The sequence below is a fragment of the Herpailurus yagouaroundi genome, unplaced genomic scaffold (genome assembly GCF_014898765.1).
Source record: "Herpailurus yagouaroundi ecotype Mexico unplaced genomic scaffold, PumYag 440, whole genome shotgun sequence".
NCBI classification, from domain to species: domain Eukaryota; kingdom Metazoa; phylum Chordata; class Mammalia; order Carnivora; family Felidae; genus Herpailurus; species Herpailurus yagouaroundi.
Window position 1 is genome coordinate 504821 of NW_024412657.1, and position 26742 is coordinate 531562.

The window sequence follows — 26742 nt, forward strand, 5'->3', positions numbered from 1 at the left end:
CTCAGATGGCCGGGGGCGGGGGGGGGGGCTGGCTGCATGAAGGACGGCGGGAGCCAGGGCCCTGATTCTCAGCTGCAGCAGCTGTGGTGCTGGGAAGAAAGAGGGAAGGAGAGGAAGCAGGGGCCGGGTGTGTATGTTGCCCACACACACAGGCACATGCGTGTACACGCATGTGCACGTGCTTCCCCAGGCTGGGGCACCCTCCCGGGAATGCCTCCCCAGATGTGCTGTGCGTGAGTCCATCCCATCAGCCCCCGGACCAGGGACACAGAGAAGAGAAAGCCCATCACGTCTAAGCGGATCCTGGACATCGGCCGGGGCCATCCCGACCAGTGAACGCAGGGGGGCCGGGCACAGGTGGTTTGGAGATGTGGGTCCCCTTCCCCTCCCGGCCGACCTGCCAGGGCTGTGAGTTTCCGGCACATATCAGCTCACGAGCTCCAACAGGGAGCCCAAGACTCTGGTGCCACCGGGGACACAGGCGGGTGGAAGGCGCGGGCGGTCATCTGTCCCCCCAGCCAGGTGCCCCCAGGCCAGCGGTAGGCCAGAATGTCCCGTGAGCATCTGTGTGCAGCCCACTGAGCTGGCCTCTGGCCGCAGCCGCCCCCTCCTCTTCTGGGCACCGGCAGGGCTCACGTTTCAGGCGGCACTGTATCTGCACCCTCCCCGCCTCGACCTTCCGTGAAGGCAGGTGGCCCCCACGCAGCCAGAGAGCGAAGCCACCTGGGAAGGGCCGCGCGTGGGGCCCGTCCGTGCCTGACCTGCACCCGGTGCTTGAAGAGCAGCTCGTCCAGGGCCTTCTGTGTCTCCCAGACCTCCCGCTTCGCCCGCTGCCGCAGAAGGGCCAACGCCTGCTTCCGCTTCTGCTGGTCAAGCTGCAGGGAGGGCCGAGCCTCGGGATTCCCGGGGCGGGGGGGGGGGGGGGGGCCCCAGACTGCTGCTCCCACAGCTCTCCAAAAGCCCTGAGCCCATGAGGGCAGGCAGTGCCATCGCGGGGAACGGGACACTTCTCGGGGGCGGGGCTCGAAAGCCCCCACTCGTGGCCGGGCCTCCCCCCAGCCCGCTGCTTGCTCCCTTTCTTGGCTGAGGCGGTTCGCGTCCCGAGCTGCCTGTCCCCTCCCTCCTTCCCGCGCAGCCTCCCCCGCGGAAGAGCCGTCGCTCACATTCTACAGCTGCCCGCTTTGGGGCCTTCGCTCAGCCTCAGGGGGACGAGGGCTGCTCCCAGCTCGCCCCAAGCAGGCCTCTAGGGGACGCAGCTGCCACCGGCCTGGCAGAATGGGGTGGGACGCACCTTCAGTGACTCGAGAAAGCCCAGGGACTTCTGGGGGATGTTGGCAAGGTGCCCGGAATGCTGACCTGTGGAAGCCACAGAGAAGGGGCAGGTAAGTGGGCGGCAGGGAGACTCCCAGCACGACAGTCCCTTCCCGCGCGTCCAGGGGGGGCAGGACAGGGCTGCCCGTGGCAGGAGGAGGCAGACAGCTCCTGCGTCTCCTCGCCGTCCCCAAGGGTTGGCTCGGCCTGACCCTCAGCCGCACTCCCCCGGGGAGCCGTGCCCAAGTCTGCAGAGATGGTGAGTCGGAGCCCAGCAGCAGACCCGGGCTCACCCCGCCTTCCCTGGCGACCTAAAACAAATCGCTAGCCCTTCAGAGCCTCGGTGGGACAAACAGAGGTTCCCACCTCCCTGCTGGAGGGGTGACCTGACACAGGCTGGCCGGATGGCAGCGGTCACCACCGTAACAATGGTCACGGCCGGGCGGGTGCCTATTAACGCAGAGGCACAGGGCCCCAGGCGTCCCTGGGGTTTCTGGGGTTGCTCCAGAGAAGGGGCGAGAAAACCGCGGCCTCCCGGCCTGGATCAGGAAGGCCACAGGGGCTCCTCTTTCCCTTTGGTGGCCCCCGAGGGTCTGGCTCGGGCCCTGCGCACAGGTTGGTGCTGCTGGCCCCCCTGAGGGGGCCCCTAGGGGCGACTCCACGGCCGGAGGGGGCCCAGTGCGCTCCCTCCTTGGCCCGCCTCCCGTCTTCCGGGCCTGCTGTTGGTGGAAAGGGGCAGAGGAGGGCGTCCTGTCTGTGGGTGGCTCTGGGAGGAGTTCCTCGGTCATCGCTGGCCAGTGTGCTTCAGCTTTCCGGGGTCGGAGCGGCAGAGGCTGTGGGCAGTGGCTGAACCAGCTCCTGGGCGTTTCCACGGCAGTGTGGGGGAAACTCGGAAGCCCCAGGAGGGGCAGTTAGGTGTGACCCGTGCTGAGCACACGGCAGCCCTCCCCCTGCCCCCGCCAGCTGGCCTCCGTGGGAAATGAAGGCCCGAATGGGAGAACGGTTCGACGTGTCTGTTCTGAGCCGAAGTTCCCTCGACGAGGAAAAACCCTCTTTTGCTTCTGTTCTGTGGCCACTGAGAGAAACTGAAGCCCGAGAAGATGCCCAGGACCCCTGAGGCCCCACCAGCCTGAGCGCCCACCGACCACCCAGGAGGCTCCAAGGCTCAGGGAGAGGTGTTCCTTGTCACCTCCGGCCACACCACGGCAGCACCCCAGACGGTCACCAGGGAGACACGGGCTGCGTGGCCCTGAGCTCCGAGCGGTGACCCAGGAGAAAGTGAGCTGTCCCCGACACGGCTGTGTAACGACCATGATTGTAGTCATCGGCATGTTCTCAGGAAGGAGGCTGGAATCTGGGAGTCACCGCCTCGAGCCAGAAGCGGACGGGACCCCCCTCCCCCCGACGCTGGGTGGAGACACAGTCGCCCCCCACCACGCGTGTTGCTGTCATTTAACTTCCGCGAAAGGGAAGTCAGCGTAACATTCTACTCCTCAGTCCCACCGGCCCCATTTCACTGGCCAGACGGCCATGCGTGGCTAATGGCTACCCTACTGGATAGCCCAGAGTGTAGGACGCTTCCCTCCACCCAGAAGCTTCTGCTGGACAACGTGGTGCTGGCTGGTGGAGTCTTGAAAGTAAGTGCTACTGGGCAGCACTGGTCTAGAGGGGTCTCAAAAGTTCCAGTGGGCAGCGCTGCCCCAGCAGAAAGAGCTGGGTTCGAATCCCCCCTCTGCCACAGATCTGGCCCAAGGCCATGGTGCCTCTTTGAGCATCAGGTCCCTCCTCCATAAGCAGAGCACGGGGACGGGCCCGGCCCCAGGCACGGTGAGACCAGCGAGACCCATGTGTGGTACACGGGGCCCGGTCCGGGGCGATCAGGGCGCTCGGTTCACTCATGCTCTCAGCAAACGCTCCCCGGGCACACGTGCCTGGCGGGCACTGGCTGGGACTGCAGTGAGTCCTCGCGGCCCGCAGAGCAAGCTACGGCAGGGTGATCGGCAGGACCTGGCCCAGCCCGCGTGCTATCCGGGAGGCTTCCTGGAGGAGGCGTCGGACAGCCGCCCGGCACAGGTGCTCACTGCTTGGTTTCAGGGTACCCAAGATCCTGCTCTCGGCCACGCCAGGCAGGAGCAGCTCGGATTTCAAATGACTCTGGGGGGCCTGCCTAGAGTCTCAGGATAAAGAGGCCCCATCACAGAATTTCAGTCCGCCCACGGACAAGTAGGTCCTGCCCCACGACGGAGAGTGTAAGGAGGGACGAGGGAGGGACAGGGAGGGACAGGGAGCCTGGGGCGGGCCTCCACTGCACCACCTGTCCTGCTCCCCCTGCCTTCTGGAGAAGCAGCCTGGAGGCAGAGCCAGGAAGAGTGGGTTTTTCCGGAAGGCCCGGCATCTGGCCTGTTTGGGTTCAGCCCGTGGGAGCTGCCAGATCCCGGGGCCGACGCCAGGCCTCAGAGGCTCCAGGAGGGACGCTCATGGAGATGGGCATGGAGCAGGGGACTGGGGACATTTCTCAAGGTGACGGCTTTGCCCCGTCTCTCTCTGGAAGGTGTGGGTGGGACCCCTGGGGTCAGCCCTGGGGACACAGCGGGCTGGCGTGGGGCGCTCTTTAACTAGGCCCAGCCCCTTGCCCGGCTGAGAGGCGCCTGCGGGGAGGGGGCAGCTGTGCAGGGAGGGCTGTCCTCGCCCCGGTGCCCAGGCTGCCCCCCGACTGTCGCTCCCGTGAATGAGTCGCTGAGAAAGCTCACACGGGGGCTGTGGGTCCACAATGCAAGTATTTTGTCCTTCCAACCGGTGACTGAAGGTTTCCCCTCTGGGATTGGAGAGGGCCCCCTTCTCTGCCCCTAGCTGTGCTCTCACGCCCCTCCCCATGGGCCACCTGCCCGACCCCCCAGATGTCGACGCCTCCCCGCACCCACCCCCCGTGGGCAGACAGCGCGGGGAGCACAAGTGTGTGGGGCGCATGCGTGCCTCGGGTCCCGGGAGGAGTCACTTGCTGCTGCTGCCCAGCAGAGGCAAAAGCACGGAGCCCCGCGGGGGCTGTCCTCAGGTTCTAGTGCTTCCCGCCTCAACTCTGAGTCCCCACATCGCCCCATGTGACGGTCGAGAGGGGCAGGGGGCACCTGAGCTGTCTCAGCTTTCCAGAGCACGCGGCCGTGCCCAGATCCTGGCAGCGGGTCCAGCGAAGGTCTCCAGGCGGCCAGGGCCCCAGGTGTGGAGGTGATGGGCGGGGGGCCTCCCCACCGTCCCCTGAAGCCACCAAAGCAGGTGCCTTCAAGTCCACACCCCAACCTCACTGCAGGGACTGGAGCACTTGCCCCTGGCGGAGCCTTTCAAGGGGGCTCCGGGACTGTGGCCCCACACTCCCAAGAGCAAGGAGCCAGTGAGTGGGGCTCAGGGGTAAAGAGAGGGCTGTCCCCTCCAGAGGGAAGGCCAGAGCCTGACCCCCTTGCAGGACCCTGGCCTGGAGGCAGCCAGCCCCATGCGACTGGGGATCACCCTTGACTCTCACAGCAGCCAGCCACCGCCCCCTGCTCAGCCAGCCTTCCAGAAGGACAGCAAAGGGATAGACGGCGCTGGTACCGGCGTTCAGGCCCTGGTCACAGCTCAATCCCGGGCACCTGGGCTGCTCGCTGCTCCCTCTGGCCTGCATTTTCTGGGGCTGCAAACACGGAGGAAATCTCTACCGGCTTCCCGGTGGATTCTCTCTCAGAACCTGCCGTGTCGTGTGCTGTCACCCGAGCACTTCCCGATGCCTGCCCCACGCTAAGGAGCAGGTGCCTGGAGGGCAAGGCCGGATCTCAGGTCAGCACCGGGCACAGCAGGTACTCAGTGGGGACAAGTTGGAAAAGCAGAGACAGGAACCAACAAATGAATTAGGGGGCTCTTGGTGCTCGGGAGACCGGGAGAAGCAGGGCCAGGGGTCAGGCCCCCCCCCCACAGCCCCCAGCACAGGCTGGAGAGTCTCCCGGACCAAGAAGCAAAGGAGGTAGGAGCGGGTCGGCCATGGCATTGGGGGGAGGCACAGACCCCTCCTCCTCTAGAGGGCCCAGGGCACGAGCCCAGCGGGCCCCCCTCGACACACCTCCCCAGCCACTGAGTCCCGGTTCCCAGCCGCTGTGCCAGGACCCTGCAGCTCACCCCCGAGCACGCCCCGAGCCAGTCCACACAGTCCGCCCACACCCCTCAGCACGGGCCCTCGGCCAGGCCGGGCTACCAGACAGGGCGCTGCCCCACGCACCCCCCGCTCTGCACCAGCTCCGTGGCCCTGAGCAAGTCTCCTCAGCTGAAACCCAGGGACAAAACCTTTCAGAAGCAAAAGAAAAGGCAGAGGCCTGGGCGGGCAGATGCTCGGACGCGGCGGCCCGGGAGCAGGGCCCTCGACGAAACACGTGGTCAGCCCTCACCCGGGCAAGTACAGGCCGCAACCGAAGCGCTGCAGGGGCACGTAGCAAGCAGCTGGGTCCCGAAAGCCTCAAAAAAACTTTAATACTGATACACGGATGCTCTCCACATAGAAAAGGCTCTCTCTACAACCGTAGGACCTCGCCGGAGCATCAGGCAGTGGAGGGGGTCCCCAGCGGACCTCCCCGGCCACCCGACCAGCCAGCCCAGGGCCTGTCCGCGGGCTCGCCCTTACCGCAGCTTCGCGTGGTCCGGGGCGTGAGCAAGCCGGCCCCTCTGGCCGACGGCATCTCCAGCCGCAGGGAGTCGCAGGTGGGGCCCAGCATGGCTGTCACCCCTAGTGAGCTGGGGACACACAAACACACACGTGAGCAGAGTCGGGCAAGGACCGATCCATGAGGTATGAGGCCACTGGGGTCTGGGGGGGCAGGGACCCGGGTTCTCTCGGCCTGAACAAAGCGGCTCGCAGACCCACAGTGACTAGGGCCAAAGCCAAGGGCCAGAGGCCTAAGGGGGTAGGGGGATGGGCCCGTGCCTGGAGGACCAGGAGGGCAGCAGTAGACAGGGGGCACCCACGGATCCACGTCAGCAGCGTCCCCCAGCTTGAAGTGGCAGCCTGGGGCTCTGCACGGGGACCCGGGGGACCAGCAGCCCTCAGGAGATCGGACGGCTGGGGCCCAGCTGCCATCATCACCGCTGGGCACCCTGGATGGGACCAGAACGCCCTTTGCCTGGAAGCCCGTGCCTGCTCTGGGCCTGCTCCCACCCCAGGCCCTACGGGGCGAGACACCCACTCTAGGAATGAGGGACATGGGCCTGTTCTTCGCCTCCGTCTTTCCCTCTGCCGCCTGCTAAGGGGCTGTGTCCACCGGGCCTGGAGTGGAGCAGGGCGGACAACCAGCCCTAACCCTCACCACTACCTGCTCATGCCCCAAGATGCTGTCCCGTCCCACAGAGGGAGGCTGAGCCGGCCAGGGGGCCGAGCAGGCGGCGGTCACACGGGCCAGCTAGACTCAGTACCTGCCTGCTGGGAGGGCGAGCTAACCCCCGACCTGAGGTGGCCTGCGAGGTTCCCTAGGATTGGGAGGAGGTGGGCTTTCCCCGAGACGGCAGGAGCCCAGGAGACGGGGCCTGTGTCAGCGGGGTGCACGGCTCTGCCTCCCTTCACGTTTCTCGTTAGGGTGCGGCTGTCCGTGCCGGCACAGGGACTCCGGATGGCCGGAGTGACTAAGGACACACTGCAGGCCGTGGAGCGGGGGCGGGGGGGACGTGGCCCTCCAACAGCCACACGTTGCTGGGACGCCCAGCCCCCACCTCTGTAGCCCCGGGCCCCTGCAAGGGAGATGGTGTGGAAGAGGGTCCTGGAGAGAGGAAGCAATGCCCAGGCCCAGGGGCTGAATCCGGAAGCCCCCCCCCCGCCCCTGGATGGGGTGGGGGCTGCTGCAAGAGCCCGTGCCCATGAGGGGACGGGAGGGACCAGGTCACCGCAGACCCTGCCTCTGTAGAAAAGATTCTGCCATTGCAGCACGACTGACAGCAGCCGCACTCCCGAGGTAAAGGATGCGCGGGGCTGTGTGCCAATAAAGCTTTATTTATGAACACGGGCAGTGGGCCACGTGGCTGTGGCTCGTTGGCCTCTGCCTAGACTTCCCAGGGCAGCGGTTGTCACACTTGGGTGTGCAGCACGTCACCAGCAGGACTGAGCCCCGGGCCCAGCCTAGCATACCGGGTTCAGGAGGGCGGGGGTGGGCCGGGACTCCGCGTTTCTAACAAGTTCTCAGGGAACAGAATGAGAACCGCTCGACTAGGGAACGGGCTTAATGGAAGAACCCTGGGCTCTTGTGTCCAGCCCTGCGCCTGAGTTTTGGCTTGCCCTCCTATGAGCCATGAGATCCTGGCAAAGTCACCTCTCTGGGCCTCAGTTTTCCGGTCTGTGCAGTGGGAACGGGAATCTATCTCACAGGATCCTGAAATTACTGCCCGAGGTGCAGGGACGCCTGCGGGTAGGGGTCGGCACACAGCTGGGGCAGGCACCCCGCCACCCTTCTCTCCAGAGATGCCGGGATGGACGGGCCCTTGGAGGGCAGGAGTGGGTGCTGGTGATGGGCTGGGTCCCCGGCCAGCACCGAGCCCCACGGTCCCAGCGGAGAGAGGACGGTGGTGCGGGTGGTGGTCCCTCCCCGACTCAGGCACTCAAAAGCTGGCCTGAGAGGCAGCGGGATGGGCCAGGCCCCGGATCTGGAGAACTTGGGGGCCACAGGCTGGACGGGGGCCTCGACCCTCATCCTCGGACCCCACCAGAGAGACGCCAGCGGGGCGGCAAGTGCTGTTTCAGAAGGGCCGGCCAGGCGGCTTTTCTGGACACACTGAGGGGCCGGGAAGGCCCTGGGCCCTGATCCCACACAGCAAGGCCGCTGAGTCGTCCAGGGCACAACTCTGCACAGCCTGATCGGGGTGGGTGCGGGGGGACGGGGAGGACGCGGGGCCCAGGTGTGGGGGTGCGCTGGGTGGGAATGCCCTGCAGGGCCCCACTGGCCGTCCAGCAGTGGGACAGGGAGATGTGGGGCGTCCGCCTTGGAGCCCGGGGCACCGATGGTTCACGTCTGGCAATTTTTCCCATCCCTTGCCTCTCCCCTAGGTCTGGGGAGCGGGCAGCTGGCCAAGAACCAGAAGTCCAGCCCAATGCTGCCCCCTACTGGCAGTAATCATTCAGGTCCACCGACTGGATGGAGGCTGGGCAGCCGGCAGCGGTGGCGGGGGTGGGGGGTGGCCAGCACAAGAAAGTACAAGGGTTTGTGGCTGGGTGGTCCTGAGAACTTAGACACGGGACACGGGACCTGGGTGGGAAGATACCCACACACGACCAGCCCGCCAATCATCAAGGAAAGTGTGGCCGATAGTGTCCGCTGGGCCCGGAGCCAGTACAGAGGTGTGTGGGGACGGGGTGCATCCCGGGGGCTGCCCACCCATCAGCGGGGGCCTTGGGTGAGGGCCCAGTGCCCACAGCCCAGCCAGAGAGGGGTCTCTGGGCTCGTCCCCCCGCCCTGGCCAGCACCAGAGCCAGCAGGCCCTGACCCAGGTCCGGGGGCTTCTCACGGTGGGGTCAGGACTGTGTCACCACCCCCCGCCGCCAGCCCAGCTGCACCCAGACCGCTGCGCACCCCTGCGCACGGGCTGTGCACAGCCAGCAGCTCGTGGCTCGGCCAGGGCGTGTGGAGGGTGCAGGCTCACCTCCCGATGAAGGGGCGGAGGGCCCGGAAGGAGTCCGTGTTTCTCGCCAGCCTGTTGCCCGGCTCCAAACATCCATCCTCCGTGAGACCTTGGGGGACACGGATACCAGGCTCATTCCCCAGAAGGAGGAGCTGCCGGCGGTTGGGGACCGAGCGGGGACACCCCTGGCCCGTGTCAGGAGGGGCCCGGTGGGCCGTGTGTGCTTTCTTGCCCCTCTCTGGAGGCGGGGGGGGGGGGGGGGGGGCCCACACAAGCCTCAGGGCCAGGCCTCACCCCTCCACCCGCCAGGACCAAGCCATGGACAAGGCCACAGCCGGTGGAACTTGAGCCTGTGGCCGGGCTCCGCCAGGACGGCCCCTACGTCCCTTCGAGCGGCCTACACACCCGCCGTGGTATCGTCATCGGCCTCTTCCCTTGAGGGAGAGAGTGGGGCCACTGCTGGGGCTGGTGGCCACCTACCTCGGGGCTGGCTGTCGCGGGGGGCCCCCGGGCTCACGCTGTGCCGCCGCTCCCAGTCAGGGCTCCAGGACGGTGTCCTGCCGTCCGGGAAGCAGGTGGGTGAGGCCGGCGGCCTGGCCTGAGTGTCCGCCCAGTCCCAGGGTGTCCCTCCGCCCCGACGGGGCACTAACGCTCCGGAGTGGACGGGGGCTGTGGGCGTGGGGGCCGCAGCCATTCTGCTGAGGTATGAGGGCGACGGGTCGGAGACCGGGTCCCCGGGAGGGTCCAGTGCCTCCGACTTGTGCAGCTTGGCCGTCAGGATGTCGATCCGTTGCTTCAGGATGTTGGCCATGGTCTCCAGAGCCTGTAGCCGGGCCTGCTTGTAGCGGAAGTGCAGGGGCCCCGATGTGCCCAGGCGCTCGCTCTCCTCAGGGTCTAGGTAGATGCACACCCCTGGACGCGGGCCCTGGGTGGCGAGGTCCTGGAGCTTCAGGGGACCCAGGGAGGAGCGGGCGGACATCAGCGTGGGGCCGCCTGTCCCCAGCGTCTCAGTGCGGTTCGGGGCTCTGTTCAGACACAGGCAGAAGCTGCAGGGAGAGAGGGTGGAGAGGGTCAGGTCTGGCGCCTGCGGCCTCAGCAGAGAGTTCAAAACGTGTAGGAGGCGGGATGAGCGTCTGTGACGATGGCGTCCCTTCACGGTGACAGTTTATGGCCCGGAGGGCTGGCTCCGGGGCGCGTCTATACAGCAAGGGACCACACCAGGCCGTGAGGGAGACCCAGCAGTGATTTCTGGAGTTTAACACCAGAGCAGAGGCACCAAAAGAAAAAACAGATCAAAGTCCTTCAAAACGTATGACTCATGTGCACCGAGGGCGCGATCGTGAGTGAGAAGGTGACCTACAGAATGGGACGAAGTTATTACAGCCCACACGTCCCATGAGGGTCGGAACCCAGAGCATATAAGGGACACGTGCCATCCAACAGCTACAGCGCACCAAGAATTTGAGGGGATGTTTCTCCAAAGAGCCAATAAACACACGAAAAAGAGGCCGAACATCGCGGGTGATCAGGGAGACGCAAATCCAGATCGCAGTAAGATACCCCTTCACAGCAGTCAGGGTGCCTACGACTTAACAATAAATAAAAGGGACACCTGGGTGGTTCGGTCGGGCGAGCGTCCGATTCTTGATTTCGGCTCAGGTCATGATCCCAGGGTCGTGGGATCGAGCCCCACACCAGACTCTACGTTAAGCGCGGAGCCTGCCTGAGATTCTCCCTCTCCCTCTCTCTCTGCCCCTCTCCCCCACTCGCTCCCTCTCTCTCTCTCTCTCTTTCTCTCTCTCAAAAAAAAATTAACTAAATAAAAATAAATGAATTAAAATTAAAAATAACCAGTGTTGACAGGTGGGAAGGTGGACACGTTCTGGGGACAGACGGAGGGGACGGCTGCATGACAGCGTGAATGTGCTTAAGACAGTAAATCTACATTGTGTGTATTTCCCCACAACTTCTTTAAAACGTGGAGGGGAAAAAGAACACAAGAAAGCAAGACGAAGGGCCCACACTCCCGCTGTCCGGGGGACCGACCCGCGGGCATCACGTCAAGGCGGCCAGGAGCCCTCGGCCGGCCTTTCCGCAGAGGACGGGGGCTGCCCTGGGCAGTGGCTGGTCTCTCCGTCGGGATGCAGGTGCGGAGTGTGTGAACGTCACTGAGCTGCACAACCTGGGACCCGCATCTTCTTCAGGATGTTCCCAGACGTCAAGTTTAAGAAGCTGAAAGCCGCGCAGCCTCCTGGGCTGCTCTGTGGACCTGTAACCCCCGGGAGTGCCCCAAGCAAAGTGGGGCACGGTCTCCTGACCCCGAGCTTTAAGGTGCCGCCCCGGGGAGGGGCTTTGTGAACAGGTGCCCGGCTCCATTAAAATACGCAATAGTGAAAACCAAACAAAAACAGGAAGGGAGAAACACAGAAAAGCAGTTGGCGGGACACAGAGAAACTGGGACCCTCCTCCGTCGCTGGTGGGGATACAAAACGAGGCAGCCGGTGTGGGAAGCCAGCTGGCGGTTTCTCGAAAAGTTAAACACCGAGTTTTCAAATAAAGTTGCCTGGCAATTCCACTCCCAGGTGTCTAACAAGGGACACGAAATAGGCATTCAGTGAATTCATCCACAGCGGCACTACCCACCGCCCCCTGGGGCGCGGGGGGGGGGGAAACAGTCCAAACGTCCACGGAGACCAACGGATAAACCATCTGTGGCCGTCAGGCCACGGAACGGGGTTTGGCCATAACGACAGAACGAAACCCTAATGCGCGCGACAACACCGATGCGCCCAGAAAACACGCTCCAAGAGAGAAGCGGCCTCCCAGCGGCCACGCCCTGCCAGACTCCAGTGACGTGAATCTGTAGAGGGGGGAGCAGACTGGGGCGGCCGCGGGGAGGCACTGGAGCCATGCCGACGGGTACGGGGTTCCCTTTCGGGGTGAGGCGATGTTGTGTGTGCAGAGAGAGGTGGTGGTCACACGACACTGGGGGGGTGCCCAATGCCCCCCCCCCCCGCCATCGTGTGCCCTCAATGGCTCACTTAAGGGGCTGTGGAACCCGGGACAGCCCTGTTCACCAGCTCTGGGCAGAGGAAGCCGCCACAGCCTGGAGGAGCGCCCCCCCCCCAGGAACTGTAGCCCCCACCTGCCTACCCACCTGCCCGGGGCCTCCTGGTCCCCCAGCACCATGCCGGAGGTCACCTTGCTCCACTCCATCACAGGCGACCCCAGGCTCCCAGAGGCTTCCAGGCCCTAAAGCAGAGGAGAACACGGTCAGAGCCCGCCTCGGACAAAAGACCATCATGAGACCTTGTCCCTTAGTCCCAGAGCTAAGGGTCTCAGGCTGGAGCCCTCAGGGGGCCCCCTCTCTAGGGGCTGGGGCAGAGGCAGTGGGGTCCCTCCAGAGCCCCACCATACCCAGGGAGGCAGGCACTTGGGGACGTCAGAAACTCAGCACCGCGCCCTCACCGGCACGCTGTGCGTACCTTGGACTGTGCACAATGCGGAAAAAAGGTCACGATGCCGGGGGTCGTGCGGGACACCACAGGGACGGCTTTGCCGAGGACGGCCTCCCTCTGCTTCCTGTACACATCCTGCAGCCTCTGGTTTTTCAGCTCGAGCGCCCGCAGGGCCGAGGCCTTCTCCTCCAGGGCCTGTCGCCTCCGGGCCAGCGTCCTCTGGCGCATGAACTCCCGCAGGGACTCAGAGCTGTAGGGGTGACCCAGGACCCCCCGGGGCTTCGGGCAGGGTGGCGGCACCCTCACCTCGTTCTCCTTCCCAGGGGCGTTCCTGGGGGCCCCGGGGGCCGGCCTCATCCAGGCTCGCTTTGGCTCTGAGGGAGGCGGGAGCGAGCCTCGGCCCCTGCATGGGGTGCCCTTGCTGCGCGGGAAGGAGGCGCTCCATGGCCGCTGGGCCGCTGGGCTCCACAGGCTTTGGGCAGAGCTCTCCCAGTCTTCATGAGCAGCCCAGGTCCTCTGGGGCTGGGAGGGCTGCCCGGCCGAGGCGCTCCAGGGCCGCTGAGGGAAGGAGGTCAGCCTTTCAGGGGGGCTCCCAGGCCTCTGGAAGGAGGGGTTCCGTCCTTGGGCCGCCCAGGGCATCTGGGGACAGGACTCCCACCCAGCCAAGGTGCTCCAGCGATGCCCCGTGGGGAAGCTGCCAGCCCTCTCTAAGGCCCGAGGACTCTCCGAGAAGGAGCCCCGAACATCTGGGGTGCTCCAGGGGCCCTGCTGCCTCCTCTCTGCCAGGCTCTGCAGCCACAACTTTGACCGCCCCAGCTCTGGCCCTCCCCTGGGGCGGTGGCTCCGGGCCAACTCCAGCCCGGCCTGGATTTGCTGGCGGAGGTCTCTAAGGACAGCCATGGCATTCTGGATGGTCACAGGCTGCTCGCAGGAGGACAGGTTGGGCGTATTGGCGGACACCTGCAGGCCGCCGCGGACAGAGGCTGGACTGGGCATCCGGGGACGGGCAGGGGAGCTCTTAGCAGCTCCAACTTTCTTGCTGTCTCCTGCAAACACAGGTGGTCACGGGTGTCAGGGGCTGCAGAGCCAGCTCCCCTCCCTCCCCCCCAGAAGCACCCTTGGCCCTGCTCCCAGCCCCTCCTGGCCCCTGCACACAGCATGGGTTTGCAGAAGCCCTCCAGGTGCACATGCCACATCCTGGTGACTCGAGGCTGTGCCCGGGCACGTTCACCCCAGACACAGTGAACACAGCGTGATGGGGGTGACGTGTGCCTGCCGGAGGAGCCCCTGCCCCTCCCACCCTGCCTTCCCTCAGTCGGGAAAGCCTAGCCTCCTGGGAGCCTGAAAGGTGTCTCTCAGGGACAGAAATCCTTTCCTTAGGCTTTCAAACGTAATGGTTTCCCCTAAGTCCTGTCTGATGGCAGGTTTGGAGGGCATCCGACAGGCCGCTGGGGAGAGGCCTGCTCCTGGACCTGATGTCCCTCCTTCGCCCTCTGCGCCCACCGCCCAGAGGCTACAGCGCGGCAGGAGGAGCCAGAGGCGAGGCACCAGGTACCTAATTCCGCGGCAGGGGCCTGGTCTCTCGAGGGAGCCTCCCTCTGGAGCCTGGGGAGGGCCGGAGGGGGCCCAAGCAGGGCCCTCGCCAGGGCTGGTCCTTTCCTCCAGGCGTAAACACCGACCAACTCAGAATCTTAAACAGAGAAAACACACACACAGCCGAGCAGCCGGGGCCTTCCCAGTGCCGGCCCAGACGGGGAGGTTGCTGGCCCTGGGCAGTCCCCTGGGACCAATTCACACGCCCCCCAGAGGAGCTGGGGTGAGCCTCAGCCACCAGGCAGCAAGAGGCAGGGCTGAGTCCCAGGATGACTTTGGACGGTGACCTGACTTCTCTGACCCTCGGTTAACGGGACAATAAAAGCTACTCCCCGCGGGAGCAACACAGGCCCAGGTGCGCGGCACGTGCTCAGTAAACACCGGCCCGTAGTGACAAGGACGGTAATAACGAAGAGCCATCAGCACAGGCAGGGCCAGTGGGAGGCTACGGCCACAGTTGACCACTCGCACCGGGCTGCAGCAAATTATTTGCTTTTAAGCCGGTGTGGCTCCGCAGCAAAGGGGCTGGGCACCAACAAGGATACCCAGGCCAGCACGACGAGGGGTCCCGGAGAGCACGGACAAACACCCACCGCGTCCCAAACGCAAACGAGGTTTTGTTAACAAATGTTGTGACCTGAGGAACGTCATTTATCAAAGTTCTTCATAATCCCGGAATACGCTCACCAAATGCCAATGCCAGCCCCACCATCGTTACAAACCCATCCACAAGGGCCGTGGCGGAGGCCGGTTTTTGCCAAGCAAGGGTGACTTAGAGCAGAGACCATCAGGAGAGGTGACCCCCGGGGCAGGCAACCAACAGGGTCAGGCCCCTCCCCAACACACGCTTAAGGATCCCTGGCCCAAGGCCCAGACCCAGAGAGAGAGGCAAGCCTGAACCGGCGGCTGCAGGAAGGGGAAAGGGCCACGCCAAGCCACGCCCTCCCTAGGCCACGCCCCGAAAGCTTGCCTTCTGTAAAGCCACGCCCCTTCAGGACCCGAAGCCAAGGCCACGCCTTCCACAAACCACACCCCTCCGGGAAGGGCCCCTGAGGCCACGCCCCCCACGCCAGGGCCCGGGAACACCGGAAGTTAAAGCGTGGTCTGGGGAATCCCAGACCGGGTTTAAATTCTGGCTCTGCTGATTCCTAGCTATGGGCTTCGGGCGAGTGACTCTCCTCGGTTTCCCCACAAGACCACAGGCATGAAACGGGGTGGGCCAGGAAGGGACAGGGTTCCGCTGGCAGAGACAAAGGCCAGGGCTGAGGCCGGCACTGCCCAGCTGGCCGCACCTGGGTGTTGGATGGTACCGAGGGAGGGCGGGGGGGGGGCTCCCCAGCAAGGCTCCTGCGTCCTGGCCCCTGTCGCTGCTGACCTGCACAAAGTCATCGCTCCTCCCTGCCACCGTGCAGGCCCTGCTCTGGACGAGGGGGCTGCCCGCTGGCCGGGACCCTCCCCACAGGCCCCTCCATCACTGGCCGCTCATCCCCCATTAGCCCGCCAGAGGGGTCCGGGTCAATAAATGGGTCCTGATGGGCACATTTTTTCTTCCGCCGAGCAGTTTAATGGCAATTAATTTTTTTACGAGAGGATTTTTAATCTGTGGAAATGGATGAAGTCCCCAAGTGCCCTGTCAAAGTTCCAGGGCCGGCTTAATCTATGATAAAAAATGCAAAGTGAGGCGGTAGAATCTGAAATTAAATACAGGGCTTCATTTTCCTTCAGCCCGGATGGATGAATATTTTATAACTATTGTGATTTAATTTTTTGTTAACTACAGCAAATTTCTAATTCATCCAATTCCCGAGTCCCGCGGCTCTGACCTCTGAACCCAAGCTCATCTCTCCTTAGCCCAGCTGTGACTTGGTCACTGACAGAAACTAATGGTCAGCTCCGTCAGGGTGACACGGTGGTTACGATGATGGATGCGGCCAGTGGCATGCCCTTTGACCCAGTGTCAGCCAGAAAGCAGGTCATTTTTCAAGCGAGCCATTAAAATAAAACAAACCAAAAAGCTGAGGGGGGGGGGAGACAACGATGCAGAAAACTATTGTATTTTGTGCCTTTTCAGTGAGCCTTCCGGAACCTTCTCTGTGGCTCCCAGCATCCCTCACTGTCAGGTTCGAGTGGAGGTTTTCCCTGCTGTCTGGTCACCTCTTACCCTGCTGAATAGACGTGTCTGCCCCCATGGCTGCCCGCCTCCCTCGAGGGTCCCTGAAGCCAATGGCGGAGGAGGGACGTGTTCATTCGTCCGGCGGCAACCCGCGCTCTCCCAGAGTGGAGGCGGCAGGTCTGATGGCAGGGAGCAGAAAGATGGCCAGAGCACCCGCCCCTGGCTCTCTCAGGTGAGGGGCACAGGCCTGGAGCCAGCACACCAGTGCAGCCCTGGGCAGGCTGTTGAAGCTCGCCGAGCCTCAGTGTCCCCACCTACAGAACGGGAGCAAGCCCGTCTACCCCAGGGGAGTGCTGTGGGGGTCCCTGAGCGGATGTCCGGAGAGCGCGAGGCACACGGAGCCAGCGCCGACCGTCGGGAACAGCCAAGCCCCAGGGGAACACCGCCTCCCTCGTCCCACACACACCAAAGTGGCCCTTCTGGGCCTTGCAGATCCATCACGAGGGCAGGGTCACAAACCGACCCAGCTGCCCAGGCTGGATGTCAACACCCCAAACCCCGACCTCTGGGGGCCCCGGGGTGTGACCTCAGGCCTGCCACCATCACCAGCTTTTCCTCGGACTCTCCTGGGATGTGATCGTCCGAAGCGCATCCCTGCCTGATGGCCCCAAGTCCCCAAAGGGCCGGGAGACAGTGGGCGCTATCTAAGGCCTTTCCCATCACCGAGTGCTCTGGGGGAAGGCAGGTGTTCCGGGCTTGCTGTCTGGATTCCAATCCCAGGCCAGGTGCCTAGGGAGACCTCTCCCTCCAGCAGCCCCCGCCGCTCACGAGTGATGCCTCGGAGCACAGACTGTGAATGCACGTTCAGTCGCGGAGAGCGGCTCCGTGTCCCTACAGACTCTCTTGGTCTAGGGGTGCTGGAAGGACAGCCCACGGCACGGGGGGGTTGTGGACTCGCGCTTCCTCACGGCGGATGACCCCTGTGCCGGCGGGGACCACGCGGCGCCCCGGTGACGCCCAGGCAGGGTCTACACTCACCCGAGAGGCGGACGCCAGTGCCGCCCCTCCTTCACGCGTGGCAGACCCTCCACTCGAGCTCGGCCCCTGCCCGTCCCAGGCCCCCGTGCACGCAGCGCCCCAGGCCCCCGGGGCGCCCGTCCATCCGCAGCACCGGAACCAGAAGCCGCGTGCCCACCTAGTGAGCCGGGTCACAGACTTTTACCCCAGGCCTTGCCGGGGCCCCAAACGGGCAAACCTTACCTGTGTCTCTGGCATCTCTTCTAGAGGTGGGCGACTGGGGGGCTCTCTCCCTTGTGCAAGGACGGCTTTTCATTCTTTTGGTTTTCTCCCGTGGAGCTTCAGGGAGAAGAGAGGAGGAGGGAAGGCGGGGAGGGTGAGCAGTGACGGCCACACGGCCGGCCACGCTGGCGGCCCCCTGCCCCTACAGAGCCGCGCGCCCGTCCTGCCTGCTCCCGGGGACTGTGCCGGCGCGGGCAGCTGAGTGCAGGGCCAGAGGGGCACACGTGGCCGTCCGCCTCTTGGTGGTCTGCACAGACCCCCCCTTCACGCCCCGACTGGTCACGAATGCCCAGGTGCCCGGGGCCGCGAGCCACCGAGGACAGGAACGGCCTCCCGTCTGAGTTGCCCGCGACCATCTCGGTCTGCCGTGTGGCCCTCGTGTTTGTTGACTGAATAGACGGCCGAGTGGGCCGCCGCGGAGAGGCGGCCCAGCAGGGGGACGTGGGGGGAGGGGCTCCGCGTGGTGGGGTCCACCCTGGCGGGACGTGTGAAGACACGGAGACCGCGGTGGGTAGAGGTTGTCCAAGTCCCCGGGCAAGCACAGCGGCCAGCAGGAGTGGGCCAGCTTCCTGAGGGCCAGTGGGGCCCCTCTCCCCGTGCTGTCTGGCCTCGCTCGTCCCTGTTCACCGCTGGGGCGGGGGCCGTGTCCGGGAAGCACCGAGAAGCCAATCAGCCAGCGATGTGTGAGCAGGACCGGGGGTGCTCGGGGAAAGGCTGGCCCGAAGGACTCTCCAGGCCTCCAGGCCTTGGCCGGTCCCTCTGTCCTCGGTGCCCGCAACCCACTGGCAGGAGGGACCTCCAGCACCCAGGCCTGTACAAAAGCACAATTCTACAGGATCCACTCACAGGAGGCCCTGGAGGAGTCGGAGCCACGGACACGGAGAGCGGGAGGGTGGGGCTGGGGGAGGGGAGGGTCCACGTGGAACGGGACCGAGTCCAGTCTGGGAAGACGAACACGTTCTGGGGACGGATGGGGGGGGACGGCTACACGACAGTGTGAGTGCGCCTGATGCCCCCGAACTGCGTCCTTAAAAGTGGTTACGACAGGGGCGCCTGGGTGGCACAGTCGGTTAAGCGTCCGACTTCAGCCAGGTCACGATCTCACGGTCCGTGAGTTCGAGCCCCGCGTCGGGCTCTGGGCTGATGGCTCAGAGCCTGGAGCCTGTTTCCGATTCTGTGTCTCCCTCTCTCTCTCTGCCCCTCCCCTGTTCATGCTCTGTCTCTCTCTGTCCCAAAAATAAATAAACGTTGAAAAAAAAATTTTTTTAAAAAAAAGTGGTTACGACAGTAAATCTTGTGTGTATCTCACCACAATTAAAAAAGAAAAAAGGAAAAGACCTCGGCCCTGCCCCACACCTACTTCTGGAGGGTTCTAAAGCTGGGAGAGGGAGACGTGACTATCAAGGACTGGTAACCGATGACACCAGGTGCTGAGTGACCAATGGCCAAGTCCCGTCCTTGCCTGAGGGGCCCCAGTGGCCTCTGTGGGATGGGAGCGGACGGGAGAGCTGGGGCCGTAGGGGTCCCGTGGGTGGAGGAGGGAAAAGGCAGGGTGATCGCTGTGAGCCACGGCCCGCCTGGGCGTCCGGCTACGGGGAGTTGTCGCAGCCCCCGGCCACGTTAGCCAGAGCTGGGCCCGGCCCCCTTGGCTTTGATCAGCAGGCACCTTGGACCCCACCGGCATCTGTACTCGGCTCACACATCCAGCTGGGGCAGGACACACACCCAAAAATGCCCCTGTGACAGCTGCCCCGGGGGTCCCAAATCCCATGCTGACCAACCTCTTGCCCACCCTCGGTGCCACTATTGCCCCGTGGAAAACCCATCCTGTTCCCCTGCACCGAGGACCCCAGAAGCCTCGGGCGTCCCAGGGCAGCCTGATTTCTGCTCCCGAGGCCCTCCCCCTCCCCCACTCCAGGCCCCACCCCCCAAATCTTGCTGGAGTGAGGTTGTCTCTGCACGTGAGGGACGCCCTCCTCCGCCTCGCCATCTGCAAACGGTGCCAGCCTGCACTCCTTCCCCGAGGGGGGCACCGAGGTTCAGAAGTCCTACCCCCACGGAATGGCGGGCTGGGTCCAGACCCCTGCTCGGCCCTTTCATAAAGGGCTGGGACCCTCTCTAGTGTCCCCGTCTGAGTGTGATCAAATAGAGCCAATCGCCTAGGGAGAGAGAAGCTGTATGGTCCAGAACCGTGTGGCCCCGACCGCCGCCTGGGTGTCCAAACGGGCTCACCTGAGGCCTGGCGCTGGGGGACCCTGGAGGGCTCTCGCCCCCGGCCCGGGATGGCCTTGTCTTCCGCTCCACACGGAGCCTCTCTCGGGGTGCCTAAGCCTGGAGAAGATGAGAGGGAGCATCGTGAGACAGGTTCCGCAAAGTTCCAGGAAAAGGTCCCCATCCGGCAGCCGCTCAAAAGGCTTCAAACGCAGCACCTTTGATGGTGGCCCCAGGCCCAAGTACGTCCCACGGGGCCGGATCGGGGTGCGCCAGCCTTCCGGCCTTCCTGCGGGGATCTGGCTTGGAGACTCTGCAGAGGCGCGAGGCGCTGGAGGGCGTCGAGGTGCCCAGAGAGGCACAGCTGGCCTGCCACTGTGCCTGGGCCCGGATCTTGTCCCTAAGCCGTTCCAGTCGTGGGTTGCTCTCTCTCAGCTGCCGCCGGGGCCCCTGCACCTGGGGGGGCCGCTCCTTCCAGGGCCCGGGGAGAGATGTGCAGGACTCGTGGCCCCCGGAGGAGCCGGAAAGGCGGCCTGATGACACCGAGCTGCCCCCATCCCTGGCCTCCTCGCTTTCGGACCACCCCAGGAGGCTGCAGGCCTTCCTCTGGGGGCCTGGCTGCTCGGTGTAGTCGGACCAGGCCACGTGGGGAGCTCCCCGCAGGTCACCTGGCTGCCGGGAGGGCCTGGCCCACCTCAGGGCAGCCATGGCATCATCATCAGCCGCAGATAGACGGAGCCCGGAGTCCCTGGGGAGAGAGAAGCAGACTGGCCGGTCAGGAGTGGGGACCCGGCCATGCCAAGCAGAAGAACATCTCACATGGCACAACCCGCACCCCCCCAAGCCCAGCACCCCTCCTGCTCCCTCGTTCTCCTGTCTCAGAAGGCCCACCGCCAAGGAAGGTGCAGGGGACCAGTGAAACGCCCCATGCACGGCACCACTGTGACGTCCCCTCGGACGGCCACCTGGAGCCTTTGAGGCAGGCACCACGATCGGTCCAATTTGCAGATGGGGAAACTGAGGCTCTGGAGAAGGCATGCAGCAGAGGCCCCCAAGTCCTCTGTCCTCATGCTGACCGGGCCGCCCTCCTGGGAAAGGAAGCCCCCGCCTGGCCCAGGGGGCGGGCACAGACACTACCTGGGCTTGGCTCTAGCCTTCCTGGCGGCTGGCCTGCCCCGGGCCTCGAGGTGGTCTTTGGGGTGGGACTGGGTCGTGTCTCCTAGGAGGACCGACGGCATTCCCGGGACCGAGATCGACATAGCCCCAGGGCCGGGCCGAGGGCGGGATCTGGTGAGCCCCCTGGTCACCGCCTGCCCTGAGGTCACAGATGGGGCCTTCACAGGGCAGCCTGCTGGCCTGAGGCCCGACATCCATCCCTGCGTGGGCTGGGCCGGCTGGCCTTCTCCAGTCCCCTGGCCCACGATGGAGACCCTCAGGATACTTGTGGAAACTGGGCAGACATGGTGGGCTGCCGGGCCCTGGGCTGGAATGGCGGGGGGCGGGGGGCTTTCTAACGAGCTGCCTCTTAGCAGGGTGGGAGAGAATTCTGGGTGGCCCGTGACAGCATAATAACCCCACGTCACTCAGCGACAGGGCCGAGGCCTTCAGCTCCTGCTGGGGCGATGGGCGGGGCCCCACCCCCTTCCTCCCAGGGCACCGGAGCCAGTGGCTGCGCGGGTGGTGAGTGTACTGGCCGGGGCTGCGGTCGGGCTGGGCCAGAGTGGGGGCACAGGGAGGGGCTGGGGGCAGAGTGGGGTGGCCTCCGGGCTGATGCCGGGCTCAGGCTTCGATTCTGGGCAGGGTCAGCCTGGAAGACCCGGGGCGGGAGAGAAGAGCCGGCCCAGGACGTGTCCCCAGCGGCTGGACGAGAGGCTGTGTGCTCGGGCCCCGACGCCAACTCGGAAACACTGCCGAGGTCCCTGCCTTCGGCCTCTCGGGATTGGTCACGGGAAGTGGGCGCTGGCTTCTCGGCTTGCCCTGCCACAGGTTCGGGACACCCTTTTGCCCACAGGAGCAGCAGCTGAAGACGCCTGAGCCCCGGGAGCCCCGGGCCTGCTTCCTGGGCCCTGCACTCCCAGGGCTGCACCCCAGCCTGGCCCACCTGCAGTGGGCGTCCTGTCACCTCGACGACTCTGCAGTCAGCTGGCTCTGAGCTGGGCATGGTCCCCCGGAGCAGAGCTTCTTCAAATCCCCGCTGCGCCCCCAGCCGGCTGAGTAACCTCGGGCAACCAGAGACCCCACCCTGTCCCTGCCCCCCTCCGGGTATTGTGAGCAGCTGGTGAGTTCACTCCAGCAGGGGGCGCTGAGTGGGGCAGCCGGGTGGCTGAGCGGGTTACAAAGACTTCGTTTTCAGGACGCCCGGAGGAAGCAAAAGGCAGAATGGAGGGCCTCCTGCCTGTCCGGGGGAAGCAGAGATGCCTGGAGGCGGCTGCAGAGGGGCAGGGCGGCAGGGCACAGGGCGAGGTCCTGAGCCCAGCAGGGCCCTGTCGCGGTGGACATGGCCCCCCCCACCTCGTCCCGCCAGCAGGGTGAGAGGACCCACCCCAGGGACGGGACCGTCCCTTCTCTCCCATCTGGCTTCTCCTGAGGTCGGGACGAGGCGCAGAAGGAGCGCCTCTCAGGGCACAGAGCCCGCGGGACCCCAGATCCAGCCTTTGGCCCTGGGGCCCTTGACCACACCTGGCGGCCTAGACCGAGGGCGTGCCTCCGCGTACCTGCGTGGCCAGGTCCCCCTGCCGGTGGCACCATAGCCACCCTCCCGCTCTGCCGCGTCCGCCTGGTGGGGAGTCCCGCCCCGCCTGGGCCTGCCTGCTCCCCGGTGAGGCCAGGCTACAGCGGGTCCCACCCTTGTGTTCCTTTACGATGTTTGCGAGGGGTCAGTGTCACAGAGGGCTGACCCGGGGTGGCACAGGGGAGCCTGGGGGGGGGGGGGCGTCCTTCCAGGACAGCTTCAGGGCACGAGCGTGTTCCTGGGACGTGCTGGGGTACACTGGGCCTGCGGGCAGCTTCTGCTAAAACTGGGGGTGGCGGGACTGGGAACACTGTGGCTTCCCCAGGGCGTGACCACGGTGTCCCCACCACCCTTACAGGCTGCACAACAGAGGAGACTCCCAGAGACAGCTCAGCAGAACCCCCCGCAGCCCTGCCAACGGACCCCACCGACACTGCGGCCGTGTCCCCTGCCAGGCGCTCAGGCCCTCATCACTCTCCCCCAGCGTCCCCCCAACTTTCTAGCCCTGATCCCTAAAGGGCAGAGGGAGGGGCTCTCTGAGCAGAAATAGGTCGTAAGCAGTTTCCCTCCGCAGGAAGCAGCTATTTCATAAATACGATGGTGCGGGAGGGGGGGGCGCCTGGGGGGCTCAGGGGGTTAAGTGTCCACCTCCTGTTTTCAGCTCAGGTCACGATCTCACAGTTTGTGGGTTCGAGCCCCACATCAGGCTCTGTGCTGACAGCGCTGAGCCTGCTTGGGATCCTCTCTCTCCCTCTCTCTCTCTTCCCCTCCCCTCCTCTGAAAATAAATACACATAAATACATACATACACACGATGAAGCAGTCTGCTTCAACGCCCTAGAGTTGATAAAAGCGAAATCATGAAACGAATGTGTGTGCACGTGAAAATAACCAGCTTCGTCGTTGCTCTGTGAGCGGTGACAAGCCCAGAACTTCCTCCCCGGCCCCCGACCTCCGCCCCCCTCCGTGGGTGCCGCACCTCTCCACAGATCTGGTTCACCACCAGGGCTTCTAGCCCGGCTCCAAATCAGGGGACGTGCGAGCCCCCAGGGCCTCTCCCTGCCCAGGACCCTCCGTGGACCCTGGCACGCACTGCCCCGGCTCCCTCACACCTGCTGGGGTGACCACAAGCGGCCGGGGCCATGAGCAGCAGCGTGGGCACCAGGTACCACAAGGCCACAGCAGAGACCACAGTCTTGGGGGGGGGGGGCACGCCCCACACGGATCAGGCCCCAGCCTCTCCCCTAACCCTGAGCCAAGATGCAGGCCCGGCTGGAGGTTGGCCCCCATTTGGGCCCCGAGGCTCCTTCTGTTGCCACATTCGCTCCCTCCCGACCACCCCTGCCTCCTCCCTGCTCACACCTACCAGTGCCACTCTCTCTGAGCGAGGTCCCCTCTGCCCTCCCCAAGGGGCTGGGGACCGCTCCGCGGGGGTGCAGGGGTGGCCTGTGTGCAAATGCTCGTGGCTGTGAGAGCCCCCAGTGTGGCGGGGCCCCGGGTGGAGCAGGTGTCCCGCTCCTTGCCGGGGCCGGGGGGCCCACCCACAGCACCCGCAGCCCACTGTCCACAGACCACGACACCACTCTGGGCCAGGCCCCTGCTTCCACAGCCTGGCCGGGCTGCAGGGGTGGGGTGGGCGGCAGCTCGGCTCTGTCGGCCACGCTGTTCACGTCTCCCCAGCTCATGCCCAGGGAACCCAGCCCAAAGCACCCTGAGCGGGCTCGGGGACAGAGTCGGTGGACCGTGAAGGAGAAAGGCCCAGGCGCCCACGGTCCCTGGGCCCCAGGGTTTCAGACCACATTGGTTTCACCAGCAGCAGCAGCCGGCCCCGCCTGGACTCGGGCATCGGGCCCTCCAGCCACCGGCTCAGACTGGTCCCGGCAGCGAACACACCTGAACTGGCCCTGTCCCCCGATTAGAGTCCCCCGGCGCACCAGGCCCTGCCCAGAAGCCACCAAGCAGGGGCCCAGAGAGGGTGGGGTGCAGGGCCTTAGAGGTCCAGACAGAAGCGCTCCGGCGGCTGACCTGGGCTCGGGGCACATCTGGGGAAGTGATATGCAGGCAACAAGAGCGTCAGCTGCACAGGCACCCCCCAGCCCCGTGACCCTGGACCCCGACACACAGTACGCGTGCTCGCTGCCCGGGGCTGCAGAGAAGGCAGGCCAGCCTGGGCTGCCAAAGACTTTCTTGTATGGGAGTCTGGCCAGGGCGGTGTCCCCCAGCCTCTCCATTCTCAGCCACGGCGTCTCTACCAGCCGCTCCCCAGAGGAGAGCACCAGGCCCCAGGGTGGCAGACGACAGGGCCGAACAAGGTAACACAAGGCCAAGGTTGGAGGTCCGGAGGGGGGAGCCAGTGGGAAAACGGGATGCAAAGGCCGGTGGGTGAGGCGGGGCATAGGGAAATTCCACACAGGGTCAAGGAGATAAAACCAAGGCGAGGCTGCCTCACCCCGCGACCTCTCCGACCTCCCTCTCGGCTGCACAGCCCAGAAGCCATTTAACCCACCCCCAGGGGACCCTGGCGCCACCGCCCACTCGCCAAGAGGGACTCACGGCCACACCCACAGACAGGTCAGCAGGGAGCTCCCCCCCCCCCCCCGCCCCCCACCCCCACCCTCAGGCCTGGGCGGCCTCGTCCAAGGCCAGAGTCAGCCCGGCCAGCACCCAGCGCTCAGTACAGCGGCTCCTGAGCCGGCTCCCCTGGGGGCACCCTGCCAGCGGCCGGGCCCTGCCCCCAGTGCGTTCCCCAGGCGACCTGGGGCACCTCCCCACAACCCAAGAGCAAGGCGTTGTCACCCTGCCCACAGTCACACAACACAGAGCGGAGACCTGTCCTCCGGGCCACCCCCCGCAAACAGGGAGGGAGCTGGAACACCAGCGAGCCCGGGGAAAGGAGCCCGTGGACACAGACACCCCCCAGGGAGCGAGAGCCACCCTCAAACGGCTCAGAATGGTCAACTGGGGACCATGCTTTTGGGGGGCATGGCTCTGGGTCTCCTGCCCGCTGACTCAACTCCTTGATGGGGGCCTTCCAGCAGGACAGGACGGCCTGAGGGGCCCCCTTTGCCCGAGGAGTTAGCTGGACAGGATCCAGGCTGAGCTGGCCTCGTTGTCAGCTGGGCTTGCCGGGTGGGACCAAATGCAGAACCGCCCGCCAGCCCCACTCAGGGGCTGGTGGCGTATTTATTCCTATTATACAGACGGGAGACTGAGGGACAGTTCATTAGGTAAGAGTCTAGTGCTGGCCTCACAGCAGCACCTGAAGCCAGAGGCAGGGCTGCCCAGTGGGTAGGGCGGGTGGGCATCACGCTCCCAGGGGCAGCCTGGCTTTGCCTCTCAGAGGGAGCCCCCACGCCGGAAGACCCCTCCCCAGGAAAGCAGGACGGAAGGAAGGTGGCTCCCAGCACCCAGCCACGTTCCAGGCCAGGAGGAAAGGCTAACGCCCTCCCCAACCTGCCTGTGCTCCCACCCGCGCCTCCCCCAAGTGCCCGGGGCAGGCCGGCTCGGCTCAGGCAGGGCCCCCCAGGGAACTCACCAGCTGTGGGAGGGCGCCAGGCAGCAGCCGTGGCTCAAAGGCCAGCCGCCGGCGGAGCCCAGGCACCGGGACACCGGCACCTCTGGGTGTGCGGGAGGTCCGCCCCGACGTTGCCGGAGAAACCCAAGCGTCCATCCAGGCAGGCTCCTCCTCCAGGCTGGCTTCCCGGAGCCCCGAGGGAAGAGCGCCAGGCGCCAGGAGCCTCACCGGCACATCCAGCCCCCACGGGCAGGGGACACACACCTGGGGCGCTCCTACTGGGCCCCAGGCAGTGGGGGCAGCGCGGGAGGCAGGTCTGCACCGGCAGGGAGGCGGGCATCTCCAGTGCGGTCCACAGCTGCCCCCTCTCGACCCTCCACCCCTGCTTTCTCCCCACCCCCCAGCGACCTCCAGCAGCCACCCGGGTCTCTGGAAGCACAGCCTGGCAGCCAGCAGCCAGGGAGCCGGAGGCCAATAGGGTCACCCCAGCCCTTCTGAAGCATGGTGTCGGGGGCGGGGGGGGGGGGGGGGGGCCCCTGGGAGGCTTGACTGCCCCCCCTAGAGAGCAGTTCTCAGGGCTTCCAGACAGTGGGAAGGTGCCGGTGGGTGGACATGGGGGGGTCTGGTTACCAAACGCAAAACCCACAAGGTCTCCCGCCTCCTTGGAGTCAGTGTGGCAGCCCAGGCAAAGAAGGGCAGGGGCTCTTGAGGGGTCCGGGCAGCGCCTGGTCCCGCGTGTGGGTTCCCGGGGTCTCGGTCTCTTGGCTAAGATCTGCACACTCACCCAAAGTCCATTTTCAACCCTAGGTCCTGGTCAGCGCGTGCTGCCCCCACCCCTGCCCAGCTCCAAACTCGCACCTGCAGGGGTCTGGGGAGCCTAGGAGTCCTGGAGGCG

General features: G+C 65.4%; 1 protein-coding gene and 1 long non-coding RNA gene across 7 annotated transcripts in view; one reads left to right on the plus strand and one right to left on the minus strand.

Moving 5' to 3' along the window:
- CCDC187 (coiled-coil domain containing 187) overlaps window positions 1–21087 on the minus strand; it is a 36149-nt gene extending 15062 nt beyond the window's left edge. For 3 of the 6 annotated variants that reach the window (XM_040464337.1, XM_040464338.1, XM_040464336.1), the window contains exons 1-12: window positions 20740–21087; window positions 19821–20350; window positions 19624–19722; window positions 17353–17448; window positions 13942–14076; window positions 12414–13432; window positions 12086–12180; window positions 9409–9974; window positions 8950–9037; window positions 5954–6063; window positions 1292–1356; window positions 762–875 (exon numbers count right to left, since the gene is read on the minus strand). In XM_040464337.1, coding sequence (XP_040320271.1) covers window positions 762–875; window positions 1292–1356; window positions 5954–6063; window positions 8950–9037; window positions 9409–9974; window positions 12086–12180; window positions 12414–13432; window positions 13942–14076; window positions 17353–17448; window positions 19624–19722; window positions 19821–20350; window positions 20740–20972 — 3150 coding nt within the window. In that variant the 5' untranslated portion in view covers window positions 20973–21087. The remainder of the gene's footprint in view (window positions 1–761; window positions 876–1291; window positions 1357–5953; window positions 6064–8949; window positions 9038–9408; window positions 9975–12085; window positions 12181–12413; window positions 13433–13941; window positions 14077–17352; window positions 17449–19623; window positions 19723–19820; window positions 20351–20739) is intronic. The other 3 variants (XM_040464340.1, XM_040464339.1, XM_040464342.1) reach the window with 3 other exon arrangements.
- Window positions 21088–21210: 123 nt separating this feature from the next.
- On the plus strand, window positions 21211–21734 carry LOC121022834 (uncharacterized). Its single transcript, XR_005787121.1, has 3 exons — window positions 21211–21282; window positions 21403–21517; window positions 21614–21734. It is a non-coding gene; the product is annotated as an uncharacterized LOC121022834 (long non-coding RNA).
- Window positions 21735–26742: the final 5008 nt, after the last annotated feature.